Here is a 24,099-nt window from a genome sequence, read left to right as displayed (position 1 = left end):
GTGTTTTCATTTGCTAAATCTGGCAAGCCTGTTCTGGCTGATCCCCTCCTCACCACACCTCCTCCTGAACCCCGACCCTGTGAACGTAGTCACATGGACAAAGGGGGCTCCTCACAACCAAACTAGTTGGAATATTGTTCTCATTTCTTCCTAACTTCATAAAATTATATGCCGTTTCTCTTTGGCCTTTCTGATTATCAAATTAGTTGGACCAGCTTACCCAGAAAAATGTACCAGGAAAGAAACTGATAAATTTTCCAGGCTGTTGTGTTTCCTAATACGGTGTTCCCTGCAGGCTGGACGTCACTATTCTTTGTTCCTCAAGTGCTCTAATTTCTCTGTGTTTTCTTTACAGCCAGAAGAAAAATGCCAGTCAGAGGTAAGGCACGGTTTTCTGGTTGGGTGTCCTTTCACTATCATCAGTTGTTTTACCCAGCTCAACTTGGAAATAGACGTGCAAAACATGTAACTCCCTTGTCATCTGTAGATTCGCAAACTGCGGCGGGAGCTGGATGCCTCCCAGGAAAAGGTTTCAGCTTTGACCACGCAGCTGACAGCAAATGTGAGTACAGTCACAGGGCGGTCGCCATCGGGAGGAGAGGTAGCCACTGCCACCTTCTGAGCATTGGTTACCTCCAGGCCTCCTGCCTCTGAGCTCCTTGGAAGCAGTGCAGTGTAATAAATAGGACCCAGGTGTTAGCATCATGGGTGTGAACGTCAGCTCTGACACGTACAGGCTCTGTGCTTTGGGCCAGTTCTTTACCCACTGAGCTTGTATCTGCCCATCTGTACAATGGGCAATGATAATACCCCTCAGGGTTGTCATGTGATCCGTATCGGGAATATATGATGTACTCAAAAATGTTCATTTCCTTCCTTTCCTCTTTCTGAAAATTTTCATCTAAGTGGAACGGGGGGAAATAAATCTAAGTCTTCACGGTAAATAGCGGACTACTCTGTAATTATACAATTATGTGTTCAGGAGACACTGCCAACCGGCATTCAATACAGCAACTGTTTTCGTGCCAACTATGCCCCAGGCACTTTGGGTTCAAGAGCAAATCAAGCAGTCACTTACCATCTTTGTGTTCTTTCTCTGGTATAACAGAGAGACAAAACAATTTCGCTATAACATCATAACTGCTATGACAAGGTAAAGGGAGAAGGTTGTGGGAATATATAGGAGGAGTACCTAACTCAGTCTCGGTGGGGTGGGAGGAGGTCAGGAAAGGCTTCCCGAAGGAGGTGGCGTCTGGTGGATGCTGTGTAGCGGAGGATGCATGGGGAGGACAGGATTCCAACCAAAAAGAATAATTTGTGCAAAAGCCCCAGGTGAAAAATCTTGGTGCCTTTGGAGACTATAAGTAGCTCATTTTAATTAGAATCAATGGCTTGGATGTGGGGAAGAAGAGGGTGGAAGGGAGAAAGAAGTGGGGAGGAAGGAGGCATCGAAGAATTGTGAGGGTCAGGGCACATCCCAGAAGCACTCAGCGGTTAGGTGGAGTCTGGGCTTCCTCCTCTAGTTGGTGGAGCCCCCGCTGTGTTTTAAGCAGAGCAGTGAGGTGGTCAGATGTGCCTATAGAAAACCTTCTGACTGTGGTGAGGTTATAGGACTAGAGGGGTCAGAGTAGAGGTAGGAATCTCCTACCCCGTCGGACCAGTCTGTGAAGGAGTCCTGCTGCAGGGCTGAAGCTCCGAAGACAGAGCCTGGGGTTTGGAAGGTGCTGAGTTGCCTCTGAGGCAAGGCTTTCCTGCCCGGGAGTGCACAGCCCAGCCTGAGACCACAAATACGTGTGTGCAAGCGTGTCAGAAAGCAACCTGAGTGACCCCATAGCACGCTGTTGAAATGGAAAGCAACATCAAAATGTTATTTTCCTTGGACCAGGAAGCTGAGTGAACTCCAAAATAATATTTATCTGGAGTTTTTGCCCAGGCAATCCCTGGCTTGAGCCTGACTCTGCTCAAGGAAGTGCCTTGTGCAGTGCTGGGCCTTGATTACCCAGTAATTGGGGACTGCTCTTACTAGTATTCATTCTCCTGAGCTCTCTCACATTTCTGGAAATCTTAGAATTTTTTCCAATCCCTAACATACTAGGCCACTGTCTGTTTTGTAATCTACCTTTGTTTTCTTTACCTCTTCCACAATCAGTAATGATACTTAAAGAACATCAGGAATTGATGTGAGATCGGAATTTTGAGGCTTAGAGCCTATTCAGAAAAACAGGAGAGGTGTTCCGCTGTGGGTGGACCTTTATCTGGGGAACCATTCGAATCCAGAACCAACCCCAGACCCAATAAGCCAGGATCTCCTGCTTAGAATCCAAATATGGGAGGTTTGACAGCAACCCCCCTCCTAAGTGATTCAGAGCTGCTCCCCTAGCTGATAATTACAGCTGTCAATTGTCCCTTACTAAGAAAAAAAAGCGATTAATTAACTTATAATGAACTTGGATTCATTCTTCCAATGACCTTGTAGCTCCATGGGACCTTACATTGGGCCGTTTGGAACCCTGCTGTCTGTTCCAGAAGAGCCAGAGTGAGATTCCCTTGAGTTACTATTACTCTAAAGTGCGTTTTGCTCCTCACAGAAGCCATTGAATCCAGTATTGTTTGAAAGTAAATATTTAGTCTTACCACACACCACCAGCAATGCTAACGTGTGTTATTGTCTGCCATGTTTCCCACAGGCCAAGCTGTGTTTGTTTTTCTAGGACAAACTACTCAAAGCCACCTCCTCTGGGTGTTTTTATACCACTCGTGTTTGTTCTCCCTGGGAATGTGAGAATGGTGCTTGATGAGAAGCCTCTGAACCAGACTCACACATGGCCCCAGACCATTATTTTCATAGTAGTTGAACTCAAGACGCAAAAGTCAGTCCTTTCACGCTGTAGCTAAATGCGATCCTCTGGTTCTTCAAAGCAAATGCGGTTTCTCTTTGAGCTTGCAAAAACACTTTCTCACTCGCAGGCTTCATGGGGGTCAGGTTTTTGTTTTTGTGTTCAATTGAATGGAAAATATGAATACCCACAAAGAGACTCATTGGTGGCAATCAAACAAAGAATTGAAATAAATAGAAATTCAATCATTTAAATTTGACCTTGTCATTCCTTTGAAATGCAAGGCTAGCAGTCATTCCTTTCTACATCCATGTCCTGGCCCACTTCCTTCATCTACTACAGGACCATCCTGAATTGAATTGGCTTTGGTTTTGCCGCGTTCTCCAGGGCAGATCTATTTTACAATGCAAAGGCATTCTCTCAATTTTTAAGAGAGAGAGAGCATGCAATCAGAAAGAAATGGGCTAGTCCACTTAACGTTTCTGTTACAAGGGGTCCTGCTCCCTGCCAGCTCCGAGGGCTGTTGGAAAAAAGACTCAACAGTTGATCCTAGAGACGTCTTATCCTCCACTGGTCCTGTTTGATGAAGTCTAGTGACAGATGCCCGACTCGTTCCTCAGATCTCTTCTCCTTAAATTGCAGTGTCCACTGACCCTCCTCACAGCCCGGGCCGATGGCTCCTTCCCCACCCAGCTGTGTTCCAGATTTTATTCTTCACTATGTGCATCAGCCATCTTTTCTCTAGAATTTTCCAGCATGATCAAATCTCACTTCTCCCAAGACTCTCAAGTATCCTGTTTGTCCTTCTCATTCCTCCTGTGGCCCTCTGTGTATCTACTCATCCCTCCCCTAGAGCCCTTTCTTGATCTCCCTACTCCTGTGTTCGCATACTAGTATCTTTTGTCACTTTCTCATTCCCAAACGGTTTCCTTTCCCCACAGTGTCCATTCATTCCTGTGTTTCGTAATCCCTTAACAGTTTATAGACCATTTTCACGTATATAGTTTCATTTAATGCTCCAAGAAGCCTGGGAGGAAAATAGCTATTGCTTCCATTTTATAGATGAAGAAACGCAAGGCTGATAGGGTAAGATGACTTGTCCATTCTTTGTTCTTGGTTTTAACAATGTTACCAAGATCCTCAGTCCACTGACCAATATATCTCCTACTGTTCTGTGGAAGAGGAAAGAAGGCTCAGTGTTGGAACACCAAGTTGCATCTTGCCTTTGAAGAGGGTTGCAGAGAAAGGGGCAGAGAGGAAAACCTCACATTTCTCAATTCTAAGATACATTTTAACACCTTTGAGAATTGGATGCATATTTTAGTTATAATTGGCAGCATTTTAAAAAATGCCTTACCGTGTTTCCTCGAAAATAAGACCGGGTCTTAGACTGTATTTCCCTGAAAATAAGACCAGGTCTTATATTAATTTTTGCTCCAAAAGATGCATTAGGGATATTTTCAGGAGATGTCTTATTTTTTCAAGTACAACAATCTACATTTATTCTACAATCTACATTTATGACATGACATATAAATAGTCATGCCATCTTCTTCTGGAACATCGTCATAATGTACTAAATGCATCCATCTGGCTGATAATCTTGGGCTTATTTTTGGGGTAGGTCTTATTTTCGGGGAAACATGGTAGAACTGTGTTTTCCCGAAAATAAGACCAGGTCTTACATTAAGTTTTGTTGCAAAACACACATTAGGGCTTATGTTCAGGGGATGTCCTCCTGAAAAATCATGCTGGGGCTTATTTTCTGGATAGGTCTTATTTTGGGGGAAACACGGTAATATATAAAATAATGGTTCATCTGATACCGTGTTCTAACAGAGGTATATAAAAGTGCAGAGGAGCTCAGGGGAAAGTCATAACTCCCTGGGGGAACAGGGGAGGCGTTCTCTAAGGAGGTAGCAGATGGGCCTTACAGTGGTTTTTTATTAATCAGGATTATAACAAGCAAAATATGCCAACCACTTTGTTCGTTCGTTCTGCAAACATGCTCAATATGAGCCTCGACTGTGAGCTTGATGTTTGATGAACAAAAGGTCGTCCTGCTGTGTAGTAGAGACAGATGTGAACCAACAGTCACAAGAGTACACGTATTTTTCACTGTGATGCCACAAAGCACATACCAGCAGTCCAGTGTGATTTCGAGGAGAAATATGAGGGAACCACCCCAGTCCGGAGGTGTGATGAAGGCATGAGCTAAGATCTCTTGAGAAAGTTATGCAAAAATCAGTTAGGCACAGAGGCACCCGGGGGAAGAGTGGTCCAGGCAGAGAGGAAAGCATGTCTAAAAGCCCAAGGTAAGAAGAAGCACAGGGTGTTTGAGGACATGAAAAGTAAGAGTCGTAACTGGACCTCAGAGCGTGCTGGGCAGTAGTGCTCAAGAGGCTAAAGAATTTGACAGGGGCTAACTCATGTGGCCCTGTGAGGATTTCAATCTCTAGAACCCAGCATCCATTAGGCACTCTTACCTTACAAGGTAATATAACTGAGGCTGTCTTTTCCCTCCAGGCTCACCTTGTGGCAGCCTTTGAACAGAGCCTTGGAAACATGACAATCAGGCTCCAGAGTTTGACCATGACAGCTGAGCAGAAGGTAAAAGCAAAAAGATGCCCTTTTCCGCCCTGCTCAGAGTTAACCACCTAAAATATTCTCTTTCATTCCCGAAAATTGTATAGATTTTAGTATATTTCTTGAACTACTGGATTGAATCGGAAAGAGTAGGTGTGTTGAGGTGGAAATATCACCTACCTGGAGAGGTGGTAACGGCGTCCGTGACACGGCTCGTAGACCTATTCCTGATGTTTTCATGTGCTCGTGAATACCCACTGAAAACTGACTCCACTTCGTGTTTGAGACAGAGGCTTTGTGGAACTCCGTTATTCCCTACCCTCTTCTGTTGAAGTTAAGTTGCACTTCAGTCGAACTCTGAACAGAATTCTTTTAGGATGACCAGTATTTTGTTGTTGTTCTTCAGGATTCAGAACTGAATGAGTTAAGAAAAACCATTGAGTTGCTAAAGAAACAGAATGCAGCTGCCCAGGCTGCAATTAATGGAGTCATTAACACACCGGAGCTCAACTGCAAAGGTAAAGGCAGAGAAACAGCCTTCAGACGAACTCCCTGCCTGTCCTTAGGAGCCCTCCCCTGACAATGAACGATGCAGCCTCCCTGCAGGGAGTGGGTGTCCATATCATTCAGACAGGTCCTAGAAGGCAAATACTTCAGCCAGTTACTTCTGGCCTCTAGGAAGATAGCATTCCGTCTCATCCTTTTCTCTGATGTAGCTCAAAAATGGAAGACGATATATTTCTATTGGCAAAGTGTCAACGTATTTCATAGCCTTTATCTTTACTAATGCTTTGATAGTTACATATTGATGGGTTCAGCCTGAAATGGGTTCATCTCTTATTTGTACAGAAAATATTTCTGAGTAAATTGCTATGTCCTTGTGTCTCTTACTCTGGTGGGGGATGTGGGCGTGAGAATTTGTTACCTCCTGCAGTAACGGCATTAACAGTAATAATAGAAGGCAGTGATAGCTACCCTTTATGGACCACTCACTGTGCTTTAAGCGCTGTGCTCAGTGCTTTAATTATTGAATTATCTCATTTTCTTTCCACAAAGTCCTATGAGTGCGATACTAGTCCTCTCCGCATTGTAGTGACGGGAACACTGAGTTGCAGAGGCGAGAGTCACTTCCTGAGGTCACAGAGTTGTGAAAAGCAGAGTGGGACTAGAACCCAAGTCTGTCTGACTCTGCAGCCGCTGCTCTTAAAAACCGGGCTGTAGGGCTAGTTCTGCGCTCATCAGGAAAACCGTCTGCAAACTTTATTTTAGAATCACTGCCATTTCTGGTGGTGGTATTTCTGATACTGTGGTTCCTTCAGATATCAGGCCTCCTGAAAAAGTGATGATAGAGCTGAGGGAAGGATTAGCAGGAGCTGGCCAGGCAGAGTGGAGGGAAAAGAGCCTTCCAGCAGGAGGGAATGGCCCATGTGAGGCTTGGCGTTTAGAAGGGGATGAAAGAAGGCTCCTGTAGCCGGAGCCTTGAGAGCGGAGGAGAGAGGTACTAAAAAAAACATAGGTAACTTGTGCAATTCCAAAACATATTTTAACATTTTCCTAAAGCTTAAAAGAGCTGGTGTTGGGGAAATTCTCTCTAAGCCTCCTCTGACTACTGTTATGTAAAGTGGAGAGAGAGAGAAGCCTCATTTAGTTGACAAAATGGAATAGCCCCCACCTGCTCAAGGACCTTAAAACCAGTACTAGGGAACAGAAGGTGATGTCTGAAGGGAGACACGTAGTCGTCCTTAGGTTTGTGGATTTAGGTAGAGAGGTCGTTCCCTGGGACGTAGGAATGGGCTCCAGGCTGCAGCTGCTGATACCCCGCTTGGGTCCCCAGGAAATGGTACCTCCCAGTCGGCCGACCTCCGCATCCGTAGACAGCACTCTTCCGACAGCGTCTCCAGCATCAACAGCGCCACCAGCCACTCCAGCGTGGGCAGCAACATAGAGAGTGATTCAAAGAAAAAGAAGAGGAAGAATTGGGTGAGTGTACATCCAAAGATTGTCGTGGGTACTGACTGAGTCAATCTCAGAACCAGGGTCCCCCCAGTTACAGCCCAGGCTAGCTCTTAACTTCAGCACATAGACCTTTGGGAGTAGATCCAAAGAAGTAACTTGTGGGTAGGTTTCTACTAAACTCAGTGTTATGCTCAGCCAAACCCTAGGATTTACGAAGTCACCACCACCTTGTGGTTTTTCTGTTTCATGAGACTTTATGTGAAGTACTCATCTTTCATTTCATATATGTGTCATTTCTTCCTCATCATGTGCTGGCCAGAAAGTTCCAGGTACTAGAGCAGTTACTCTTAAGTGACTTCTTCTGAGTTCCAAAGTACTTTTTGGAGTGTGTGTCACTTAATTATCCCATCATTAACCATAATCCTTATCTATTTACACAGTTGCCTATGATAGCTTTAAACCACCCGTCTCTGAAAAAGTTTTGACCATGTGCTGTAAACAAAAGTTTCATAATATTGATGTTAGCAGTTAGTGAATAGTTCTAAACTTGGGGAGTACATGTCAATACGGCAAGTTTAATAGAAGTAGTCTCCAGTGCAGTGTTTCCGTAATCCCAGTGAGCTCCTTGACTTTCTATACAGTGGCGTCTCGAACAGTGTTTTCCTTTCTCCTGGGGAAATTCCACTCCCCTCTCCCCACCGACTTCAACAGGTCTGCTGTGAGGCGGTGGAGTTCTGATTGACAGTTGCTGCTCCCCGTCTCCACTGCAGTGATGGCCCAAGTTGATATGAAGTTGGCCAGTCCTCAAAGGGCCCCGTTTATCAATGCTGACAGCATCGTGTTTTCATAGTAGCTTTGATGTCCTCATTCATGCCATACATTTCTCACTCATTTTGTGTTATCTTGGATGGGTGGCGCGGTCTAGCGATAGAGGAGTTGAGGATTTAGTCGTTTTGGTTATTGATGACTTGTAAGGGAGGTAGTCTAAAACGATGGTTCCGTGTGATCCTCTCATCGTTATGAGTAGATTTTTTTTCTTTGTTACTAATGGCTTCCAGTCAACTCATTTGCTATGATTGAAATAGAATTAACTCCTGTTGCTATTTCTAATACGCTATTGATAAACCTGATCTGATTTGATTATCAAAGTGGTGCGAGTTCTATGAAAAAATCATGATTATCCATTTTATTCAAGAAATAAAAGCTATTTATCTTTCTTTAAGATAACCCTTGATTATCATTGCCAGTAGGGAGGATGGATAATTGGCATCCTCAGATAATCCCAAAGTGTAATTCTGTCTAAACTTTGTCATCTCTTTCACCTGGCATTTTGTCAGCGGTAGAGGCAAGGATTTAGGTTGCTGGCGTATGTGCCAAATCCTTCTGTTTCTATGACTACTCTCTGGAAGTATGATCAGAAGTAGGAAATGAGAGAGAAGTGGGATCTAGATTCACTTACAAGCTGGACATGGAGTTTGATATGGAGGAAATGTTGATGGGAGAAAAATCCCATTAATTATTTCAGAAGGGCCCATTTTCTGAATTTCTCAATGGCTAAGAAAACTGCCAGAGTGTTTTTTAGAAGGAAAAAAAGACTTTAAGAAAAGGAAATTACTTTTTAAAAGACCTTTTTTTTGAGACGTAACTTTATATTTTGGCCTACATGCTTACCATGACTTTCAAGAGAAGACATTGCACTTGAATTCTTTGTGTTCTCATTAGACTTTCCAGATCATCTCATGGTTTGGGGAATTTGTGATATACCAGTTCCTTTTTCCCAGTCTGGTTAATGAATTTCTTTACAATATCCATTTTCTGAGGAACAAGTGAGGTGGCCAGTTCCCTGCTTATGGTCTTATATTATATTTCTAGCAGGACAGCAGGAACTCCTCAGTACGTATATCTAAGAGCTATGCAGCCCTGTTGGGACCAGTGCAGAAGGGAAGCTACCCTTGCTGAGAAAAAAAGACATGCCAAAAAAAAATTAGGCATAGAGAGATGACTAATTAGAGACAACGGGTGAGCAGCCCGGGAAGGTGGGGGCAGTCATTGCAACCAGACAGAGCAGCTAGAAGAACTCAGGGAGTAGGGACTTGCAGACTCGCTATTCTTTTCCTTTCACCATGGAGGAAGATGCCCCTCATGCTTTGACAGATTCATGATCCTACTGGAAACCTCCTCTCTGTGTGGTGTTTATTATTAGCTATGTCGTGTCTGAAAAGTCCAAAGCTTTCTCTGTCACTGGCTTTCTCTGTTAAAAATTGTCTTTTTTCCTTCCCCTCCCCCATTTTTGCTTGCGTTTTCTCTGGCAGGTCAATGAGGTAAGCAAGATTGACTGCTAATATCAGATACCAAGCTAACCCATCCATTGATATGACTAACGTCATCCGTGTCCGCCACCATGTCTGAGCATCCCGCCTTGTTGCTGTGTCACCTCATCCTCCCGACATCCACCTGCTGAGCCAGGCTCTGTCTTGCTGTTGGCCTCTAGTCTTGAACCAAGAGAGTAGGCACGGAATGTTACCCACAGGTCCAGTCCTTTGAGCTGTCCACACCAGATAACTCTTCTTCCCTTAATACACTGATTGGAGAGAGCTGTTGGGAACCTTGTTCATTGGTGGGAGGGAAACATGGGAGAATTAAGTGCTCTTTTGTCTGCATGTCTCTGTTCTGCCAAGGCCTAAGCATTGGTCCCAGCCCCTGCCACGCTGACGGTCTTGTCTATTCAGTTACGCAGCTCCTTCAAGCAAGCTTTCGGGAAGAAGAAGTCCCCCAAGTCGGCGTCCTCTCATTCAGACATTGAGGAGATGACAGATTCTTCTTTGCCTTCCTCACCAAAGTTACCCCACAACGGTTCCACGGGTTCCACACCACTGCTGAGGAACTCGCACTCCAACTCTCTGTAAGTCTGTCTGTTGTGGTGACGGTCAGACGACGTCTTTGGCCTCTAGGAACCCTTGCAGACTGGGATGGCTGGGAGTCCTGTTAGGATATGCCCGCTCCTCGGAATCCTCTATGTCTTCCTTTCATAGGACTGTGTGTTCTTTCCGCGCTTTAGGACTGGAGAGGTTCAAAGAGAAAGGAAACTTAGATTTTTATTCTAGGGAGTGTGGATCATTAGCTAGCTGGCCTTGGGCAAGTTGCTTAACCTCTCTGTTTCTATTTCTATGTCAATTTGGGATAATGGTTGTCTATTTATCCCATCCTAAGGATGGAACATAATACATGGATATGAAAGAGCTACAACCATCTTGCTGTGAGGGGAGGAGGTAGTATTAGAAGTGTTGCGATTTTTGCTGAAATTCTGATTCATTTGGGTGACAAGGCTTAGAGTGAGTATACTTTTCTTCTCTGATCAAAATTTGGTGTTGACTCTCTGAAGTCAGAAAGTAGAAGTTTAAAGTCAGAAATTGGAAGTTTAAAAAAAATGGAGAGATTTGATGACAATTCTCTTCCCCAGAGGGTCTATATTTTGTAAAATGATTCACCGTCCTGAACTCCCCTAGTAAATTTAAAGTGAGTCCAGAGCTCTTCAGGAACACAGGTGGTTCTGTTAAGTGAGACCCGCGTTTGCTTGCTTGGCATTTGTTTAGGTGTGTTCCCGCTGGTGACTAGTTACATAGGAGGGAGGAGTCATCTGCTCTTGCCCAGCCAGCCTCCCATGACTCCCACTGAGCACCACTGAGGATTGCTCCATCTAAAAGCATCCTGGGCCTCATCTAAAATCATAAGGCTCAGACTCTACCGGCAAGAGCAGGTCAGGAATGGCTAGGGACAGACAGGTGGGGACCCAGCTGTCAGCTCAGAAGGTGGCACAGCTGGCTCCTGCAGTAGTGAGAAAGATTGCCCCTACCCTATATGACTGACTTCCATTAGATCCCAGGCCAGGAGTGGAAGAAGAAGAGCTGGAGCTCAGGTGGTCTGCAAGGACAGTTATCTGCAAAAGGAGACAGTGACTGGGGTCTGAATGGCCACTGAACTTGGGTGAGCCAAGGGAACCGGGTGGTTGTAGACACCTCAGTTTCGTCAGTGGCGAAAATGGGATATATCTGCTTCACTGGATTCTTGTGAGGGCCACGTGGTACATGCATGAAAGGCTTCCTTCTTCCTGTTTTGTCCTCCTTCATTCTCAGAAGCCACCCTGAGTCCCCATACCCAGCCAGCCATCTCGCTGAACCTAGTAGCTGCACGGGTCCCAAGGCCAGCTTACCCACTGGGTGCCGGAAATGTGGGTGAGAGGCTTGGCCAGGTCTTTGTAGCATGCGAACTGCCTAGATCACATGGAAGACAAGCAGTGGAAGAGAAAACAGAGCATAGGGCCCCGACTTTTCAGCAAAGCCCCCCCACAGGTGATGCATGGACCTGTTGGGGTCTTTAATTACTAGCTCCTCTTCTCTTGGGGAGCATTGGGGAAGAGGGTGGCCACAGAGGCATGTTAGTTCCGTTATGGGCAAGGGTAAAACTGAGCAGGGGAAGGAAGAGAAACACTGATGAGTGGACTCCAGTGCCTCACCCAGGGTCCTTTGTTCTTGCGTGAAGGATTAGACCAGTGATCGAGCGTGCGAGTCCTATCTGACCTGCAGGGTGCCAGCGAGGGAAAGGACGGGTTGCCTATGACTGTCACACGTGCTATCGTTCCACAGTATCGTATTGCAGCTGTTTCCTGACCAGGAAAAAAGGAACTCCTCATGCATTCTTAATTTATCGATTTACGCTTCGTATATAACATCGTGTGTGAGCAGGGCACTACTCCAGATGTTCTGCCAAGACCAACATGGATGTTAACCAGATTCACACCCCAGAGGATTAGGGACTAGTGGGGATGGGACACAGTATAGCTCATTGCAGTTCTGAGCTTCTGCTCTGTGCCAGGCACCGCGCTTGCCTTCAGTTACATCCGTGTACAACACAGATACAGTTCCTACTCTAGTAGATCCCACATAACAGGAGGAGAGACAGACATTAAATCAATCTAAATGCACTAGAAAAATCAGATTGTGGATTTTTCCACGATCAATGGATCACTGCTGGGATCACTGCTGGGAATGAAAACAGTGCATTGGGATTCAGAGTACCCACAGCATCTTTATAACAGGGTGGCCCGGAAAGGCCCTTCTGAGGAGGTGGCATTTCAGCTGATGTCTGCATGACAGGAGGAATCACTGGTTAGTCTGGTCAGTAACATTGGGAGCTGTAACAAGCTCAGTCCCCAAACTCAGGGGCTTTCCCTGTGACTGTTTATCTCTGATTCACCCCAGACCCAATGCAGACACTCCTCTGCAGCGGGTGGCCTGCTGTGTGGTGATGCCAGCACTGCGTGTCCTTCCATCCCACAGGGCCCGTGTCTTCTCCTGGGTGCGCTCTGTCCAGCCGGCAGGTGGCAGCGCGGAGAGGGTGTTTGGGGCCAGGCCCTTCCCACAGTCCACTGAGCAGGCCTCGGGGCCATACCACCTGCAAGGGAAGAAGTGAAATCGGGGTACCCAGGAGGGAAAGGGAATGGACTTTGGGGAACACGTAGCAGCCTCTGCCACTCCAGAGCAGGGCAGCCTTCCTGACCCAAGAAATAAGGAGCACAAGGAAGCTAAGGTGGAAACAGGCCTGGTGTGTCTGAAAAAGAGGGGGCCGGCCAGCATGGCCACCACGTGATGGGCGAGTGCGAAACAAGGCCACGGAGATAGGTGGGGCCTGGGACGTGTGAGGCTTTGACGTCAACGTGAATTTGCCCCTGATGTCATGTGTGACGGGTAGATGTTGGAGAGTTTTGAGCAAGCATGGAAGGTCATCTGAAATAGTGTTTTGCAAAGATCAGTCTCTGTTTTGTGAAGAAGGACTATGTAGGGGGCAGGAGGGGAGGAAGGAGGTCACGTAAGACGCTGGCAGCGTGCTCCCCCCGCATCCCTGCCCCTCGGGACCACTTCCTCTTCTTTGAACAACCCACTCCCCACCTCTAGCCTTTGCCCTTTCTGTGTCCTCTGCCTGGTACACTTTCTCCGAGATATTCACTTCCTACAGGTGTCCGCTCAATGGTACCTTCCCAGCAAGGCCTTGAAATTGTACCTTGCAAAAAACAACACCCGCCACCAGTCGGCATGCCCTGCCATCCCCTGTCCCCCGTTTTATTTTGTACCTTTGCAGATATCACCACCTAGTGTGTACATTTTTCTAGGTTATTTTTGCTTTGTCCCCCATCCCTCCACCCCAAAATCTATAATCTAGGCTCCATGGGGGTAGGTATTCAGTTGGTTTTGCCAACATTCATGTATTAGGGGGAATGAATGAGTGACTGAGGCTAGTGGTGAGACCTGGAGGGATTTAGGATGGAAGAAAAGTGAAAGCACATGGTTCTGTGCTTAAGTGTGAGACGCCCAGGAGACATTCCCATGGAGATGCCAGCAGGCTAGAGTCCTGGAGGTACATAGATTTGGGAGACGTGGGCTCATAGCTGGTATTGAAAGCTGGACACCTGGAGGGATTCTCCAAGGGGTTGAATGGAGATGGAAGAGAGGCAGAGGGGCAAGGACTGAGCTCTGTGACGCTCTGATGTTGGAGGTTCTGGAAGAGAAAGTAGAGCAGCCAGCACGGTGGGAGGAAGCCCAGGGGCAGAGAGAAGAAACTATTTGGAGGCAGGAATACTAACTGAGCCTAGTACCGCTGGGCGGCCAACTGAGGTGAAGACAGAGTGGTGATGATGCACTCAGCCATGCAGGACTCCCAGAGACCACAGGAGAACTCTCCTTCCAAACCGCTCTCCCCACAGGGAGTGGGCAGGGCACGCTCTTGGCCCTCCGGCAGCTCCGCTCGGACATTCCACGGCCGCCACGCACACTGAGGTGTTTGTTTTGGGTCTCCTTCTCCAAAGCGTGGGCAGAGAGCAAAGGCTTCTTTCCAACCTTGAAGGGTTTGTAAGAATGTGCAAATGTAGGTGTGAGAGGGAGTTCAAAGAAGAAACCAAAGGCAGAGGAGTCTCGACTCAGAAAAGGCCTTACCCCCTACCCCTTGGGCGAAAGGAATGGAGATAAGGGAAAGCAGTTTCCCACAGCACTTAAAATTAGGCTTGCCACCAGCTCTGCCTTCTGGGCAAGACGCAGGGGGTATGCTGCAATAACGTATTGGAGGCTGAGTAGGAAAAGATACATCTGGTTGCTTCAGGTAGTCATCCAAGAAGTGGACAAGCATGTACTGCATCCCTACTGAGTGTAGGGAATGACCTGTTAAGTGCAACCAAATTATCGGTGACAGGACAGAAGTCTAGTGTGGAAGGACCAAGGGAGAAGGCTCTGCCTTGGACAGTAGGGACAGGGACTAACTCTTAGTTGGGGCTGCTGCAGAAGACCTTGTTTTCCACATCATCTGTGCTATAGGGCATCCCTCCCATGTGGCCTCGCCGTTGTGTGTTTCTGAGAACCGGCTCATTTGCAGGGAGCACAGGAAGGCTTTGTGCAGTTACTCCCAATGCAGATGTTTTGTTCATTTTGGTTTGCTTCTCTCTGTAGTGTCGTTGGCCAAGCTTTGCAAAGTAACCCATGTGCTATATTCAACAAAGTGGGTGCTGAGGTCATACCGTCTGTCTTGCTGAGAAAGCTTTCTGGGGGAAAGGTACAGACCCTGTGAAGCAGGAGACTGGAGCAAAGTGCCTTGCTGTGGAGTGCAGCCAGACCAGACTGGCACAGTGTGAATCTCTCCAGTGAATTGGAGCCTTTGAGATCCGTGCAGGGATGGTTTGGCTAAGACCGGAGAGTCACAGTGGAATTTAGTTCAGACTTTATGCTCCTTTCAAACCAGGAAACCATAGTCCTCACTCAAGAAAGAACCAGTTTTTTTGCAAGCTCCCCCTCGATGCAAACCTCCCAAACCCCAAAAAACATGACTCTATAGTTAAACCTTACAAACCCAGGCTATTCAGAGCACAGAGAGCTGGGGTCGGGGGTTGGGGGATGGATGATCTGAATTCTAAAGGTATTTCTGTCTCTCTAACCCTTAGAGAGGGACTAACCTCTCTAACAGATTAGTCCCAAATCTGTTGGCCTGAGTTTCTCATAAGTGTGAAATGGAATTAATTATAACGTTTTTCAGGAGTCCAGTGGAGGTTTCAGAAGATTTTGAAGTAGAGAAGTTTCCTTGGCTGCAGACAAGTCTTAAAAACAAGAGATGGTGTTACTTTCTTTGTAGCTCTCAAATCAAAATAGCATAGGTCAAGAAAATAGCAACAAAAAGATTTGGCTATTTAGGTGTTCATTTTTCTTCTAGCCTTTCTGTCCCCGAGATTCAATTATCTCTCTTTAACACTTACAAATGGCTTTGTTTCGGTAATTAACATTTCCACACCCTCAGCCCCTTTTACAGGTCAGGTTTTGCTTGGCCCCAAATCCAGTAGGTGGGTTTTGTAGAACAGGTCCTCATGGTTATTTCCACAGCGACCACCTGCTCACCATGCCTTCCAGAGATAATCAGCTTCAGTTTTGTAACTTTAGGAACTTGGGATGGGGGTTGTTTGTTTGTTTTTGTCTTCAGCCCAAGAAAGCCAAAGCTTCCTATTCTGGATCACCCCTCACTCCAGATTCTGTGATCTTTGACATCAGCACAACTTGTTTTTACCAGAACCACTTTTTCTAACATTGCAATTCATCTTGACTTTTATGATCTACCACTTTGTGCAGTCTTGCCAGGTATCTGAAGAGCAAAGCCAAGTAAATCAAATAACAAACCCAGCCTAGAAGGACCACCTCTTTAAGAAAGAGGAATTCAGCAGGGTGCCGCCGTTCCCTGAGCTGGGGTGCAGCTAGGGAAGGAAGACAACTCGCCGTAGTGTAGCACACTTTTCAGATAAAACTTTGGCTTCTGTGTCACATCATTCTCCTGGCTCTCTAACTACCTGACATGTATCTCTTCTTGCCTTGAGCTTATTAAGCAGTTTGGGAGGTGGGGAAATGAAAGAATGTTCTTCTTTAGACACTTAGGAGAATGGGTTTTAGAATGTGACCAGAAACAGACTAACTCCTGCCACCTGTATCTTTAGGTTTCGTTCCCTTTTTGGCAAATAAAAATCACCACTCGGTTCTTTGATCCTGGAGTGTCTAATCTTTAAAACAGACAGTTGACCTTGTTTCTCTGAGTGGGTTTAGATCTCAAGGGCCATGTGGTGTCATTATAGGGGCCCAGCTGTGTACACATTGTGGGGGGAGGTTTCAAACCCCCAAGACTACTACTCCCTTTTGCTGGTTCCTGTTAATTGTTGGAATTTTGCTGAAAAGTGCACTGTAGCCACTCTGATTGCCACAGCTCTGCAAAGAAAGGGTGTAGAGAAGCAATAAAATCTGTGAATTTCAGGTGCCTTTGATATTGTCACCTCCAGGAAGCACTGGGCAGCTGGTTCCACAGGGTTTCTGATGAATAAACCCGAGGAGGGACATGGGCCTGTGGTCGGTGGAGGAGTGAAAGGAGATGAACTCAGAGCCGCCTTCGTCAGTAACATTCCTCTTTCCCTAGAATTTCAGAGTGCATGGATAGTGAAGCCGAGACAGTCATGCAGCTCCGAAATGAGCTGAGAGACAAGGAGATGAAGCTGACAGACATCCGCCTAGAAGCCCTCAGCTCTGCCCATCAGCTGGACCAACTCCGGGAGGCCATGAACAGGATGCAGGTGAGAGCCCAGGAGCGTGGGTGAAACACAAGGCTGTCTGGGAAGCTGCGTCTGGAGGCTGCCCTCTGCCATGCCCTGAGGCGGCAGCAGAACCTGGGGGCAGCCCTCTGCTCTCGGAGCCTCGTTCTCTTTGCAGGCCCTCCCACATATTGCTCAAAGACCAGTCTTATGAAAGTATAAGAGTAACCATCCCCTCCTTCCTTGGTGCAACCCTTTCAGTGGCTCTGCTGTCGCCTCTTGCGTGTCCTTCAGGTGTCCTTCAAGGCCTTCACAGGATCCTTTGCACTCTTAACCCACCCCCCACCACATGCCAGATTCTTCTCACCAGCCAGAAGGAGCCCCTGACCGCTCCCTTTGTATGTCCAGGAATTTCTCTTTCATATTGTTTCTCCACCCAGATATCCTTCTGCACATCCAAATGGGACCCTTCCCTCGAGGCTCCGTCTGATGCCTCTTCCTCTGCAACGCCTTTCCAAGACCTGCAGCTGGAAGAGTTAGTGCCCTCGTCTGAATTCCTGTAGATTTGTCCTTAGAGCCCCTCTCACCTTCTGCCATAGGTTGAAGGCATTTAACTCTTCTGAGCAATTCTTTCTCTGCATCCCTTTCTCTGGATGTAACACCAGTGCTTAACAAATAGGTTCTTCATGAATATTCATAGAATGAAAGACCCTTGGCGAGTTCTAAATGGGACCTCACTGGAGAGCAGTATTTTCCAAAGGATGTTCCCTGGAACACTCCTTTCCTGGGAAACTGTGACAGTAATGCTCCTTGAAGAAATACATTTGGGAAATGCCCCCTATGTGCTCCTCTCAGATTCACAATGCACAGCAGTTCATTAATGGTTCTGAGAAGTCCTGCGGTAAAGAACCTGTCAAACCCAAAGTTGCTCAAACCTCTTAGATAAGATACCTTTTTGCTTGCGACTCCGACTCTGAGCCCCATTTCTGAGGACTTTCCCAAGGCCAGCTCTGAACGGACGGACCCACCCCAGCCGACGGGCCTCGTGTATACAGCAAAGGCAGCAAACACTGCTGATAGTGTGACTTACTCTGCCTCAGCTGAACTACCCACTTGATCCCTGCAAGCGACTTTCACATCCCTCCTCCAGAAAAGGCCTGTTTGCATTCTATCCACACAGTAAATGAGCTTCTCTCTTCCTCTTCGCAGAGTGAAATAGAGAAGCTGAAAGCTGAGAATGACCGGCTGAAGTCGGAGTCTCAAGGCAGTGGCTGCAGCCGGGCGCCCTCCCAGGTGTCCCTCTCTGCCTCCCCGAGGCAGTCCATGGGCCTCTCGCAGCATAGTCTAAACCTCACTGAGTCCACCAGTCTGGGTGAGTGGGGTCACTGGGCTGGGGGCAGGACAGGGCCTGCAGCTGGCACTCCAGTCTCTAATCCAGAGCCCCAAGAGAAGCAGATCAACAGATCTAATGGAGAGGCAACAGGCGTGTGTGCACTTGGGGTGTGTGTGTGTCTGGGTGTGCGTCTGCTACCAACATGAGCCCAGCCGTAAGACTGCTGTCATGCTTCGCTCCAGCACACCAAGTTCTCCAAGTCATGAGCTTGGATCCCCTCGCCCACCATGCTGAGTTCTGTTTGATCCATTTTAAGAGGCTGACCTGCAAGCTGAATGCTGCATAGAAACCCCATGGCAGCAGGTCCCACTTGGGGCAATGGCTTGGTCTGTGATCTTCCTGCCTTGAGGCTGGATTCCAGGCTGGTGCAGTAATTAGCGAACATGATCTAGGTTTTCTTTGTAAGCATACTGAGGCTGACGCTTTGATTTCTTATCCATGATGCTGCTGTTGCTACTGTTTTGGTTTAGTCTCTCCCTCGCACTTCCATTTGGCAAAGTACATCGTCAGCCTGCTGGTTCCTTGGTTGATCCACCATTGGTTTCTGTGGTTGCATCCTCCATTCTGCCCTTTCCCCTTCCCCTACCTCCCCCACTTCCCTCACACCCCGACACCTGGTTTGTCCTGCTGCTGTGCCAACAAGCAGCAGGGGTGTCAGGAAGCCAGCTTTGCTGTCCCCATGTGCCTAAGGCTGTTGATGTTTTCCATTCGCAGACATGTTGCTGGATGACACTGGTGAATGCTCGGCTCGGAAGGAAGGAGGCAGGCATGTTAAGATAGTTGTCAGCTTTCAGGAGGAAATGAAGTGGAAGGAGGTTAGTTGGATCCCTTTCCCTGCTCTGCCTGTCCCTTCCCCAGGTAGAACGACCTAGCTTAGTGATTTCATCGTCAGACCACATCACCTCAGTGCGTAAGGTGATTTGGAAATACTACTAACACTTTCCTTAACTAACCATAATCCCCAGCCAACAGCCCTTCCCTCTCGTGTTTGAAAAGTCAAAGAGTACTAAAAATGGTCCCACATTGCACTTCTACGCAACTAACTAAACACTAAAATCAGTCAGCAGTGGTTTTGCTGAGTTTAATGTATCTGCAAAGCACTTCAAAGGCAGATCACATTTAGCAGAAAGACGCCGACCAAGAGCTCCAGTTCTACCCAGTTGTCAGAGGCTGCCGATGAGTAGACACTGGGAGCCAGAGGTGGCCATGTCCAAGGAGCACACAGCTGGCTGTAGTGAAGCCGGGGGGACGCCCTAACACCCCAAGGCCGGGGAACCTGAGTTTGCTGAGTAGTTCCTGTTCTCTTCCAGAGCCTAAGGAGGCCATACGCCCAGCAGGGACTGTTTGGGGTAGGAGTGGGGATTGACAAAGTTGATTTTTAGTCATTGATTAAATCGAAATGATGCTGTGAGTGACCATCTGTCAAGTAAGTGGGAAAAGGCTTCGTGAGTCACTATGTCAAGTCCCCTTCACTTTTCTGTTATATCCTAGCATTCTAGCCAGCATGCTAGTGTAGTCTCAGAGCTGGGGACTTGCAGTACCCACCACAACAGAGTGTCTGCAGCCAGTCTTGTCTTCGCCTGGATTTCCACTCTGTGGCTGGCTCTCTAGTCTCACTGAAGGGAACAGGCCCTGAATTTTAGAGCTGCTGGGGGTTTTAACATTACTTTAGCCTAGAAAAATCCAATGAAGAGCTCCGCTAGTTGACTGTGATGGACTACCAAGGGGGAAATTCGTTGTTATAATAAATGCAGGTGTTACTTGTGAATGCATTTTATTCTAACGATCATCAACACGGACAGATAGATTTTACATTTTACAAAAGTTTATGAGTCACTTCTAAAAACTGCATCATTTCTGGATCATCGCAGAAGCCAGATGAAGTTGGTTGACCAGGTGTTATCATCTCCATGTTACAACTGAGAAACCTAAGACCCACTTACTTAAGGTTACAAGGGAAGTGGTGGGGCCAGATCACCTCACTGCAAGACTAGCGCTCTCTTCTCTGCTGATTTTGCTTAATTGCTAGATACAAAACTCCCCGCCCCCACCACTCTCCTAATTCTATGTCCTTATGAGCATGTCACATTTAAAAAAAAAAAAAGAAAAAAGAATGAAATGTTCTCCTAGGTTTTCTTTAATTCATGTAATTAGTTAGTCCCCACTATGCAGAGGCTTGTGGGCAGAGATGCAAAAAATGGAGGAAAAAATTTTTTTGTGTGAACTTCCCAGAGTGGCACTAGTTTTCTGAATTAAGCTTGTTTTAATTTTTAATTGGAACACAAGCAATCAACATTATTAAAAAGCAAAAAAGAAAAGAAAAAATAGAAACATATCCGACTCTGAAGGAGTTTAAGATCTAGCAAGGACACAGAAATACCTAAAAATAAACAAGTACAGAATATATCATTATATAAGTTTGTACAGAACCATCGAAGCAATGTGAGCTCTGAATCTGGTGTGTTAATCATTGAAGGCTTCCTGGAAGAGGTGAGTTTGTAAGCATGGTTTTTAAAGGGAGAAATGACAGATAGGAGAGGGGAGAGCATTCCTGGCAAGGGATGTGATCTGTGCACTGTATGAGATACGCATTTAGTGGAAGGTTCTAGATTCCAGAGAGGAAACCCTCTCTTCCTGGCCCACAGATTACTGTTTTAGCAATAGAGCATGGAAAATTTAAGACTCTTGCGTTCAATCTAAGTTACATCTGGTATTAAAACAAATGGGAGATTTATCGGGGTGATCATTTTGTAAGTTATATAAATGTCTAATCACTATGTTATAATCCTGAAACTAATAAATGTCAACTGCAATTAAAAAACAAAAAAATTATTTAAAAAAAAAAAAGGCCAATAGGACTTTTATTCCCCTCTCAAACCATTGGTGGAGTTCTAAGACAATCTGAATCCTTGCTGAACTACGTCAGAAAAGATCCACTTGTTTTTCACCTGCATGCATTTCCTTACCCTCAGGATTCCAGACCACACCTCTTTCTTATTGGCTGCATTGGAGTTAGTGGCAAGACGAAGTGGGATGTGCTCGATGGGGTGGTTAGACGGCTGTTCAAAGTAAGTGTTTCAAGGAGACGGCTGTGGCCGTCTACCTGACGTGGGAGCCCGGGCTTAGGGAGGGAAGGGGAAGGGCGTTTGTGGCCTGCACCGAGCCATTTCTCAGGCCTGGCCTCTCTCTGACATCCTTATGTTGCTGGGATAGAAGCGGGATGGTAAGTGAAGACCGCTGATTGGCCAACATGTTCTTGGTTGCCTTTGGCCGTGGTTGGTCAGCCAGTGAATCATTTCTCCAAACTTGAGCAATTATTTGAGTCTCTCACGCTGAACAGCTAATGTCAAGTTCTCTCTTCACCTTAGAATTATGTCTTGTTGCATCTTTGGAGGATGTGCCCTGGGGCTTAGACATCAGATGTCCATTCTTTATTTCGGAGGGACTTGATCCCACTGGCCCAGCATCTTTGCTGACACTTCAGACTGTGACTTGTGTGACAAGTGACATTAACATCTGGTTATTGGCTAGTGTCAAGGACATTGGTGTAGTTATTTTTGTATTCATTCTAACCACATCATTGGAGGGGGTGTTTGCCACAGGAGAAATAACTAATGAATACCAGGATGAACCTGGAAGCACATGGTGGTCTGAAAGAAGCTTTTGGTATACTTTTTTGTATTGTCCTGAGTTAAGTCAACAACCATAAGTATTCATTAATCGTGTCCCCTAAGCAGTACTAATAGCCCACGACTTTTTGTGCCAGAGACCGTATTAAGCTCTTCCCTTGCATTACGTCAATTTATTTCCAGGCCTGTAAGGAAGGTTCTATTATTTTGCCAAGTAAAGGTGAGGGAAAGGGAAGCTAGGGTTGGGTCACTTGCCCAAGGTCATGAATCTAAAACTAGGCTATTAGTCTAGTTGAGTTAGACCGACTTTAAAACCTGACTTAACTAGTGCACTCCAGTCCCTTTCTGGCATCTAGATTCACGTAACTTCGCACAGAGAAAGTTCTGTTCTTTGACAAAAGATCTCTCATCATCTTCACAGGCCACATACAGTGGCCTAGGCAGAAATATGCGTAGTGTAGGGCAGAGCAGTCCTGCTGCCTGGGCCAATGCCTTCTCTCCATGGACAGTCAGGATATCCTTGGATTAGAAAGACACTAGTGTGGGCTGAGAAGTGCCTGTGGGGGTGTCACAAGTGAGGAAATGAGACCATTCAAGGTAGAGGCCTATTATTGGGATTCCATCTCAGCCACCATCGGGCCGCCTCATAGCCCATGGACCTTCGTTCCAAGTTCAGTGACGTAAAACCTTTTGGTCGCTCACCTGAGAGGGAACATTTTCCAAATTAAGCACACTTTCCGGTTTAAAGATCAAGAGCTGCATTTTTGTAGCAGCCCTGGGTCTTGCCCCCTTTGTCATCAATGTGGTCTTTGCTCTGAGCCAAAAGAAGGAGCTGGTGGTGAGATTTCTTGTCAGAATTACTTTCTCATGAATTTTCCAACACCATTCACAGGCCTTAATGTCTTCAAGACTTCAGCTGAACTTAGGAAAAGCAGCCGAATTCTTCTGTGCTTGGCTGACCCAGACTAAACGTTCACAACTGTGCTTGAGTTCAGCCCCCCTCCCCCCTGACCCCCTAACCAAATAAATCTGTGTTTTAAGAGGCCTGTGATAGTAGAACATCATCCCCATAGAAAGTCGGCTCTTTCCCCCGTCATTCCACAGCTTGATTTCAACTCAGGCATTAGCTGAGAAAGAAGAGACGATATTTGTAAATCACCCAAGGGAAACATGAGTCGTGGGCAGACTTTTAGCCACATCTTCGATGGGGTCTTTATTTTTATTTTTTGCAGGAATACATCATTCACGTGGACCCAGTGAGTCAGCTGGGGCTGAATTCAGATAGTGTCCTCGGCTACAGCATTGGAGAAGTCAAACGCAGTAACACGTCCGGGACCCCCGAGCTTCTGCCCTGCGGCTACCTGGTGGGAGAAAACACCACCATCTCCGTGACCGTCAAAGGTAACGCTGCGATGGCAGAGGGCGGCGCGTTCAGGAACTGCATGTTTGATGTTGTGACTTGGCACAGGACACAGTAGCTGCAGTTTTGTTTGTGCAGATGGATGTGGGTTGTTGTTTTTTTCCCTCGACCACAGCAAGTCAAACCTAAGCAAGTCAAACCGTCTTTAGCTTTTGCAACCGCCATCGGAAACAAATAATTTCAGTTTATCGTTGAAATTATATAACAATAGGTCCCATTATCCTCATGACTCCGAGCTGATGGAATCTTAATAACCCTGTTAAAATGAGGTCCCACCAGTGCCAGTGAATTACTCTTGCCAGCAAGCCTTGGACGTGGTCCCATTTTACGGATGGGGAAACCACGACTTGCTGTAGGCTAGCGTCGTCGCTCTGAGCACGCTGATGACACTGCTGGAGCTCTTGCCCACGCATGATGCTGCCGGAGCTTCCGATGGCCTCATCACCCGAAGATGTTAAGCCCCGGGCCGAAGTGTGTTCCCTGGAACTCTAGGCTCACAAAGTATTTTGTGGGGGCGGAGGGAAGTTCGTGGCCAAATAAGTCTGGGAACCTGCATCGTTCTCCCCATTTCGGTTTGTGGGGCAGGGGAAACGGAGTGTACGGCTGCTCTAAAGGCTCTGTCCTTTAATGTCCCAACCCCCACTGTTCAGAAGGCTGTTTCATCCAGTCCAACACAAACG

General features: G+C 46.6%; 1 protein-coding gene across 14 annotated transcripts in view; it reads left to right on the top strand.

Annotated features, from left to right (window-relative positions):
- NAV2 (neuron navigator 2) overlaps positions 1-24,099 on the top strand; it is a 702,045-nt gene that overhangs the window by 658,131 nt on the left and 19,815 nt on the right. For 8 of the 14 annotated variants that reach the window (XM_033118993.1, XM_033119002.1, XM_033118995.1 and 5 more), the window contains 12 exons: positions 356-379; positions 488-562; positions 5,364-5,447; positions 5,830-5,941; positions 7,258-7,403; positions 9,692-9,700; positions 10,109-10,281; positions 16,866-17,019; positions 18,187-18,349; positions 19,085-19,185; positions 21,343-21,438; positions 23,232-23,400. In XM_033118993.1, the coding sequence (XP_032974884.1) occupies positions 356-379; positions 488-562; positions 5,364-5,447; positions 5,830-5,941; positions 7,258-7,403; positions 9,692-9,700; positions 10,109-10,281; positions 16,866-17,019; positions 18,187-18,349; positions 19,085-19,185; positions 21,343-21,438; positions 23,232-23,400 (1,306 nt within the window). Of the gene's footprint in view, positions 1-355; positions 380-487; positions 563-5,363; positions 5,448-5,829; positions 5,942-7,257; positions 7,404-9,691; positions 9,701-10,108; positions 10,282-16,865; positions 17,020-18,186; positions 18,350-19,084; positions 19,186-21,342; positions 21,439-23,231; positions 23,401-24,099 lie in introns of those variants that run through there. The other 6 variants (XM_033119001.1, XM_033118997.1, XM_033118994.1 and 3 more) reach the window with 3 other exon arrangements.

This window comes from Rhinolophus ferrumequinum, chromosome 11 (assembly GCF_004115265.2).
Source record: "Rhinolophus ferrumequinum isolate MPI-CBG mRhiFer1 chromosome 11, mRhiFer1_v1.p, whole genome shotgun sequence".
NCBI lineage: Eukaryota > Metazoa > Chordata > Mammalia > Chiroptera > Rhinolophidae > Rhinolophus > Rhinolophus ferrumequinum.
This window is presented reverse-complemented; position numbering and strand designations above follow the sequence as displayed.